General features: G+C 36.9%; 1 protein-coding gene across 13 annotated transcripts; it reads right to left on the reverse strand.

The window, feature by feature from the left end:
- Positions 1–244: 244 nt before the first annotated feature.
- Positions 245–8047, reverse strand: LOC131234688 (kinesin-like protein KIN-10B). Of its 13 annotated transcripts, none has more exons than XR_009165753.1 (9): positions 7602–8047; positions 5570–5712; positions 5385–5481; positions 4959–5306; positions 3526–3902; positions 2992–3137; positions 2696–2842; positions 1839–1945; positions 247–1276 (listed from the first exon to the last, which is right to left on the reverse strand). XR_009165753.1 is itself a non-coding variant. In XM_058231631.1 (5 exons), exons 1-5 carry the CDS (start codon positions 6725–6727, stop codon positions 4994–4996), a joined length of 519 nt encoding a protein of 172 aa, XP_058087614.1. In that variant the 5' UTR covers positions 6728–7082; the 3' UTR covers positions 4517–4993. The 13 variants fall into 13 exon arrangements, 1 of the variants encoding a protein (XP_058087614.1); XR_009165761.1 differs by lacking the exon at positions 1839–1945 and having other exon boundaries at positions 4959–5003; positions 5224–5306; positions 7602–8043; XR_009165757.1 differs by lacking the exon at positions 1839–1945 and having other exon boundaries at positions 248–1276; positions 3526–3595; positions 3762–3902; positions 7602–8042.
- Positions 8048–9302: the final 1255 nt, after the last annotated feature.

Below are 9302 nucleotides of genomic sequence, written 5' to 3' on the forward strand. Positions count from 1 at the left end.
TACATTAAATTGATTTTAAACTTCATGTCTTATCTTCACTACACCAAAAATGTAATTTAAGAACGGTTTTAAAACCCTCAGGAACGGTTTAAAACCGTTCCTAAAAGGTGTTGCAAAAAATCTGGAACGGTTCAGAACAGACTTAAAACCGTTCCTCAATTTTAAATTTTAGGAACGGTTTTAAACCGTTCTTAATGTTGATAACGGTCAGATTAAATTTATGAAACGTTATTTTTCATTATTTACAAATGGCCAATAAAAGCTGTACAGTTGTTTTTATATTTAAAAATCAAAGAATATTATATACAATTAAAATTTAATATTGAAAAAATATAGTACAACTTTATAATAAAAATTATATATATTTACAACAATAAGTTTACAATTGCACGAATACAATAAAAATAAATAAATAAATCCTCACCGTCTATTTTACAGCCTAGAAAGTGAAACATCTGAATCGCCGTATTGAGGAGATTTCATGGGTCATGATCCATGATAGCAGGCCATCAAACCAACGGCTCAGATCATGGGACCATGGGCTCCACTTGTATAAACTGACAACTTGAGAACACTATACAAATCCTTAAATGGAAGTTCCTAACCTTTTTATTCATTGGCCTACAAATAGATGGTTAATGAGAAAATACAGCAATGGTCCAGATTCAATTGGAGATAGTTCAATGATTATTAGGTTATAAATATCAACCTGGGAGATAGTTCAATGGTCCAGATTCAAGAACTAAGAATGGGTACAGTCTACAAGTACCTGAGCATCTTCAGTCATTGAATCAGCCTCATTTAGGATAATGATCTTGAACGGTGGATGAGGGTAACCCCTAGTGTTGACAAGAGAAAGCATGCAAATGAAAATGAATAATTGTATGTAATCTAGAACAGGCAAATTTACTACACAAACCACAATTGGACTGTAAATTTGCAACATGCCCATGGCGGTTACCAGAACCTACAGCTACAGCTGCAAAATCCTTGATCTTATTGCGGACTACATTGATCCCACGATCATCACTTGCATATAGCTCCAGCACTCTTGACTTGTACAATTCAGGTATTTAAAAACAAGTCCAAAGATTAAACCTTTTATTAGTTTAAAACATTTAAAATATTTATAGATCTTTTTGATACAGGAAGCATCATTATTGCCTGTCCTTGAGTTACTATTAATGCAATAGGGAGATTCTCGTACCTAGCTGTTAGCTTAGCTTCTAGTGGCCCCATCAATGCAGCACAAAAAGCCGATCCAATAGTTGATTATCTGAAGAAAAAAAAAAAGGGACAAGTAAGTAAAACAATGACAAGCTGAGAAATGTCTCATACTAGGAAAAAAAAAAAAAAAACAAACAGAGCAGTGCTAACCAAAGCAACTAGACATACCCACTTACAGGCAAATATTTATTTGAACCACAAAAGAAGACATGAAACTCAACAGTGGCGTGTTTCTGGATTGAATAATTCTAATACTGAGGGTTATACTCAAAGCAATGGAGAAAAAGAAATCAATGCCTGATACTGCCACTCTTTGGGTTATAACAGTGAGAGCTGTTGCTACATTTCTCATGATAGAATAGGGTTCCAAAGAAAAGGTTGCTTCTAGCCACATACCCAAATACACTTTCAGCTCTACAGCAGCACAAAAACACAAAAATACCCTCAATCCACACCACTGGATTTATAAGAAAACAGCAAAGATGAAAAAGGAAAAAAAAAAAAAAACCTTCAATAATCCTCCAAAAAAACTCAATCAATTAAACAAATGAAGTGAAAGAAGAAATGATGACAATGGGATGGTCTGAACTAGTTCTGGAACATCGACAAACCTGTTCAGTTGGAAGGCATGAGAAGTAGATTGATCAGACAAGAAAGTTGTCATAGTTAAAATGTAGTGATCCACTACCAGCTTACTTTGTAAACAGAAAAATGGGTCCTTATATAGAAAAATTACAACTACATTAATAACAACCATGGATTCTTAATGTATATAACATCTTTCTAAGACAAAGAAAAGTTTCAAAATCATGCAAAATACCTTTCCAAGATATACTTCAATTTTAAATTCTTCTCTTTCCTATGCATGCAACATGGTCCCAAAGGCATGCAACATGAATACACTTAGGCTAGAAATAATGAGGTAGATTTTCTGGCTTGGGCCTGATTCATGGTCTGGGCTTTTCTCTTGATTTCGCCAAGAAAGTCTGCATCATTGACCCACAACCCAACTATGACATGCACACTCAAAAGAGTGAGCAAATTATGTAGTGTCATGAAGAGGCAGTTGCTAGACAAACCTCTACATAAGAAGCAGCGACACACATGAAAGGTCTTGATCGAGCGTTGGCTACTCCAGACAACAAGGAACCCATTCAAAATGATTACCAGAACTAACCACATGCCAACACAGTTAGACCCCACACTGCACCTTAGCACAACTAGCCCACTACCTACAGGGAAAACTTGCAAGCAGTTGATGCATAGAGGATGCAGTGCCCAAGGAGTCCATAGAGCAATTTAGATTGTTCCACAGTTTTTGTTTTTTTTTTTTTGTTTTTGTTTTTTTTTGTTTTGTTTTTTTTTTTTTGTTTATTTTTTTATTTTTTTTTTTTTTTTTTTTTTTTTGTAATTGGCTAGATTATTCCACAGATTCCTTCTCACAATAAATAAATAAATAAATTCGTACCTGCTGGGGTACCTTGCATGCATCAACAACTACCAGAACACAGTCAGCATTAATAGCAGCACTGCGGACATTTTTCATCATCATAGAATCCAACTTGTGCATTTCTTCTCAATAACACCAGGTGTATCATAGAGTATCATCTGCAAACTAACCGATTACTCAGATAAATATATGGACAAGCTCCTTAAACTTCTGCCCAGTTTTCAGTGATTATTACCCATTTGTTATCAACATTTGAGATTGGCTGAGAAGGAAAATTATAAAGAGAGAGCATTCAGCTATGGAAAGCATTGTACCTGATACTCAGGGCCAGAACAAATACCAAGGATTCGATGGTGCGTTGTTTGAGGTTTATCTGTAACAATTGAAAGCTTCTGGCCTATCATCTGGTTTGATAGTGTACTCTTTCCAACATTCAGCTTCCCTAATACAGCTACGTATCCTGCATTTAACTTATATACCGTAAGATTACAAAGAAGATTACCATTTGGTTTGATTAAATGAATAAAGAAAAACCTAAATTAGAGAGAACAAAGGAATATATGAACTGCAATATAATAAACCTGCAGAACAGTCTCCTTCCTATTTTTGTTTATTGAGTTTCTAAGATTCCTGATTTTCTTCTATATTTAATACTCAGATTCCCACAATGAGGCTTCAGTTTTCAATTAAAAATAATATATAATAAATAAAGAAAAAGAAGAAGCAGGAGAAGAAACAAAGTGTGACAGAACTCCAAGCAAGATGTTACTGTGACATGAGTTCTGATTGGACTCAAGCGGCTAAAACTTCATAAACAACAGGGAATTAACTTGGTAAGGTAGAATTACCCAAAACTTCTTCCAACAAGTAATCCATTTTTTTAGTGTGCCGGTAATGACAAATGGGCTTCTTGGATTCCTGTCAATCAAAGATGGAGATTTTTAGCTCCTGGAATTGAGAATTTCTGCAATTTGGATTCTTAAGAGATAAGGAAAGACCCAAAAACCAAATGGCTTGGAGTGATTTCAGTAAGAATTCCAGGTAAATGCAGTATCGTTTAAGATTTAATAATAAAATCCCTTACCGTGAGATGCTTTGTTATTTCAGTCATCTTCACAACTTCCTTGGTAACTACTGCTGCTTTTTCAGAATTCGTGAAATCGTATTGATCTGCATCTCTCACACTATCAACGGAGGGTTACCACCAGATCAGAAGTACAGGTCACTGTCCACATACAAAACTGAAAGCCTTAGCAAACTTCACATTTGTGGACCCTCTAATTCCTCCTAACTGAACCACCCATGTGATAAACAAGGCTATCCAAGTTGAATAACTGTTTCATGTATGAGAGATACCTACTACTCTATCAAATACCAAGCAATTTCTTATGCAAAAAAAAAAAACCCCAACAAACTGATAATTGATTAAGCAGTTAGCAGGAAAGAAAAATCAGAAACAATGATGGTGATGAGGAATGATGAAAAGTCATAGATTACAAACAAGCTTTGAAACCTTTCAATATGTAAATATTCACATGATTGATTTTGATAATCTGTATGAGAATTGATGATTCTAAAGCAGCAGAATTCGTTTTTCTATAGAATTCAACTCCATTTCCATAAAATGCAATCCAGGCACCCCAAAAAAGAAAAAAAGAAAAAAAGAAGCCGAGATCTGCATACATGCAATCATGCAGGATCCGTTTTATAGGCAGCAAAATCAGGCCTGCCCATTGGTCCACCAAAACAATAAAAAAAGGTTGATAGAAATCTGAGAATTGAAATTCTGACTACAGCATGTAGATAAATCAATTATAAAATAAGATTACTGGTGAATCAAACCTTGTCATTGTTGTTTTTCTAATCTGCAAAAATTTTGAGAAGTAAAACCATACATTAAAATTGATTGAAATAATCTCAAAAATAAGGCTTTTACTTTTATTTTCCATATCAATTAAACCACAAAAAAGTGGGTATTCAGTTCTTAAGAGCAGGGGATATTGTCCACAAATCTAGACCATTAGTATGTTGGATCCCACCATGGATGCATTATTCCTCACAAATCTCCTCAATAAGTCCCAAGATTAATCATTGGGATCTTCTGATCTTGGAGATTTTGGGGTGTGGTCCATCCAAGGTGGGAATCGGCAGACTGATGGCCTGGATTACTGAACCATGGGCCCCACTTTAGAAACCCATGTATACCGTGTGAAGACAAAGCACATACAATATATAGTTCATCCTAGTCACAATTACTTAAATGTAGAAGGCTAATACCAACCAGCAGCAAACTGGCTCACACATGGCAACCACCAATTACGACAGCCTGATAACAAAAGTAAGAAAACAGCACAAGCTAGGAAAGTATTCTCCCAGCTTCCTTTTTGTTCCATTTTGAAACCTTCTTTGACATATTAGTATAGCATGACTAAACATACATACCGATTCCTCATAAGAACCATATATGCACGACAGAGAGCATAAAACCAACAGTAAAAGATGGACAAATGGAAGAAACAGAAAACAACCCATCCAGTTGATCTTACTGGGCTTTCAGATGAACTTCTCTCTCTTCTGCAGCAACAATTTCTGAACAAAGAGATTCTAGTTCTGCAACAGTTAGTTCAACCTGCAAGTCAAAGGCATGACTTCAGTAATGAAATATGGCACTAATGGCAATTGAAGTGGAAAGCCCGGTAGACCAAACCTTGTCACTGTTGCTGCCAGATCTCCATGGACTAAACAAGTTCAGCATAGCTGAGGCACTCACTAATCTCCTTCTAGCCCACAAACGACTATGAGACCTGTGATATAAAAGTAAAGAAATTTACGAAGTCATTCCACAAAATTTTGTAATTTAACCCAAATGCATACTAAGACACAGTGTAATACCTAGAAGAGTAGTCTGTCCTTGGTTGTGAATTTGTTGAACTCTCTTTCTGAAGACAATCCTTTTCTGGTGTTGAAGCTACAAAGCGGTCTGGAAAAACCTCTATTTTTCCTAGACCGCCATCCATTAAGCCAGTCTCCACTTCCTCAAAAAGCAAACCCAATTTTTTTATAAAATAAAAACATAAAATCTAATAATGAATGAACTGCTTCTCTTAAATCTAAAGTTTTAGTAGCAGGCTAGCAGCTATATAAAAACACAACAGAGCTACAGAGTATTGTAAAAAAAAATAAATTCATAATGCTTAGACATGAAGAACCCTGCTATGGAAATTTTAGATTATCTACCTAATAAAGCCTTGACAAGTTCATTCAAGCCAGGAATGGTCCTCAAAAGCAATGTATTCTATGGCTGATTTTTTTGGGGGGCATGCAAAGGTCTTGTGAAATCCTTGCTCGGTTCTTCCTTCAGCTGGCACTTGCTCTTATATTGTGCATACAGAAACCTGATATGTGACTGGCCTGATTCTTGGACCAGAGAATAAGCTTTGGCTGAGGTTTGCTAAGCTCACACATGCTTGTAGTTGCAGTGATGGATTGTATTAATATATATATTTTTTTATTATTTAAAAATAAATTAGCTGGATCTTAGCCACACTGGTTGGAGGAATTTCAATTATTAAAAATGGATGTTTTAAAGGAAATTTAACCAACAGTTAGCATCCGACAGGTAAGAAAGAACATCTTTATTAGTAACTAAAATCATCCAGTTGTTGTAATTCATGGTAATCTAATAAATGAACGGCTTGGATTTGTGCATGCGTGCCACGTGCAAAGAGATGGATTGCCTCATAACCAAGATATAAGTGTTCAACTGTCATATCCACTCCCCAATTTGAATTGAAAACAATAAGGTACAGAAAGAATTTAAGAAAAATCAGAAAATCCTAATAATACAATAACAAAAACTCTCACCAAACAAGCAATCATCAACGCTTGGCCTGTTCCGCCTATGGAATCTTGCAACATGTGAGTGAGTTTGGTCTGTCGATATGGGATGTGACTGTCATTGTCATTCAAAGAGTAAACAACTTTCTGGAAGGAGTATGAAGACTTATTAATACTAGCACTTTCAGCAGGATGAGGGCTGCCACTACTCATCCTCCGATTTCTGCCTTCATAACCTGATGAAAAAAATTTAAATCTAAAATCATATTAGACATGACAAGGACCAAATATTTACTAAAATGTGTTTGCTTAAAAACAATAGGCCAACTTGCTCAGTTTTGCTCACCTTCAACATTGCATGTATGTGGGACAGCTGACCCATGCATAAGATGAGTCCCATTGCATAGATCATTGTTATGTGCACAAATTGGGGAAAAATCATGGTTTTACTGACGAGTCATCATAGTGTTTTATGAGATGTTTCATTAATCCACTGTTACTTAAGTTTCGAACCTTGTTGTAGCTTGTAAGATTCTATACAAGACTTCAAGACACACACACACACACACACACACACACACAAAAGGTTCCTCTTCACCTAAAACTCAAAGCCCAGATCAATGGCCCAGATGGTGGACTGCACCTGATCAATGGCCCAGATGTCACACTGTGTCCAAACTCTCCTCTTGTGAATTTTCTTTACCAGTTCTCAAGCCCTAAACTAGAACCCAACACTTGTCAGGTAGGCCACACAAGTACATTGAATATAGTTGTTGGGCCCTTTACAAGCATCCCTTTTCTCATACATGTGTGGCCCACTTGATCAGAGAAATGGCCATATTTTTGTACCAAAACACGAACAAGGTGGACCCACCTGATCAATGGCCTGGATATCGCACCTTGTCCAATATCTCCTCACTGAATCTCCTATAACACTTCTGAAACCCTAAACTAGATCCCAACAAAAGATGAGGAAGATTAACCTAGAATCTTGACTAATCCGTTCTGTACCATTCCATAAACCTATGTAGGGGGAAAAGATTTTTCAAGAGAAAATGCAAACCCTAATTCTTTCAGGAATGCTTACCTTTCCATTTGATCGCCGAGGAAAATCATTACGCTATCCGATGATTCTCCATTGGGTTTCTGGATAGAAATCCGAGGCCCTGAAACCCTGTTAGAGGATTCGATCTCTGGATCAAGAAAACCCCCGATTTTTGCTACGATTCAGACCTTCCGATAGGGGCAGGAGCAGAAATGTTGTTTCGTATGAGCCGAATTTGGGGTCAACGAGGCCATGGCAGGTAATTAGAAATGGGGTTTGAGATGAGTCGAATTGGGGGTTTGTGAGGCCATGGAGGAGGATCAGGTCGGAGAATTGATGGTAGAGATTGATGAAGGGAAAATGAAGGAAATTTGAGAGAGAGAGAGAGAGGGAAATCAGGTGTGAGGGAGCGGGAGAGAGAGGGAGAGAGAGGGAAATCAGGCGTGAGGGAGCGGCAGAGAGAGGGATAGAATTGAGAGGGAGGGAGTGAGGGAGCGGGAGAGAGATTGGGAGTGATGGAGAGAGCGAGAGAGAGAGAGAGAGAGAGAGAGAGAGAGAGAGAGAGAGGTGGAATGGGAGAGAGAGAGCTAGAGTATTATTTTATTATTATTATTATTTTGTGGTACAGTTCCAAATCTGGAACGGCTTAAAACGTTAAGCCGTTTCAGAACCAAAATCATGTTTCGTTCCAGAATTGATATTTTGGTGTAGTGCTTGTTGCTATAAAACTAATGGACTTTGTAGGTTTTTACATCGGATGCATCTGTGGACCCCCACCTCATCTCACTAGCCTGGAATTCCATAATTGTTACAGGGACTTTCCATTTTAACTTTAGTAGCAATGCCGCACATGTCTTTACACTAGGCAATCCATGTAAGGCTATCTCCTCAAATTGTGACCGTTATTGTTCTCTCATCCAACACTCCACGACTCTCCAACACCTCCCCACTTTAGAGAGCTAATCAAAAAGCTCCAATCTCCTCGCTTTCTCCTCTGTTTTCCTGTATTTACCGACCTTCGAAAGCCAAGACCCAAAATTTCTAAAACCCACCAGCAAAACACATTGAGAACTTCAATCTTTCATTGCACCAAGCTCTCCAGTATTGATCTCCATCGGTTGGAATAATTGAAGCCCTCAAATCCTTGCTAGACAACAGTTTGCCATTGGAGGTGGGTCTTCTCCTCCATCAAGAAACAATAACTGCAGAGTCATCTGACAACCGTGTTTATCTACCGTATACCCACCAGATTGCAATTTGGTTAATCTTTTCCCATGTTGGTTGAATCTCAAGGAATCCAATACCGTGTGTCAGATATCAACATAGTAGCTAACTATATCAAGTTGGAATCTAGCAAGAGCCCAAAACTAATTCATGTAGAAATCGGACCTACATTAAATGCATATTTTCATAATAAGTAGGTGATCTTTCCAATTGAAAAGACTACATTGGTATATATTTTTATTTTATTGATTATTTATTTCGTATTGCTAAGTTGAGTTATTTGATTTTAATTTTACGTGATGTATAATGCATTTATTTGATTTCTAATATGTGAAATAAATTCATTTGATTATTGTTAATCTCTTTTAAATGTATTTAAATGATGGGTGCTCTGCCCTTAAAGGATCACGATGTTAATTTATTTAAGATGCTCCGTTCTAAAAGGATTATTATGTTATTTTGTTACGGGTGCTCTGCCCGGAGTCATTCCCGAAAGGATGTTTATTTTGTACTGTACTT

This window comes from Magnolia sinica, chromosome 2 (genome assembly GCF_029962835.1).
Source record: "Magnolia sinica isolate HGM2019 chromosome 2, MsV1, whole genome shotgun sequence".
NCBI classification, from domain to species: Eukaryota; Viridiplantae; Streptophyta; class Magnoliopsida; order Magnoliales; family Magnoliaceae; genus Magnolia; species Magnolia sinica.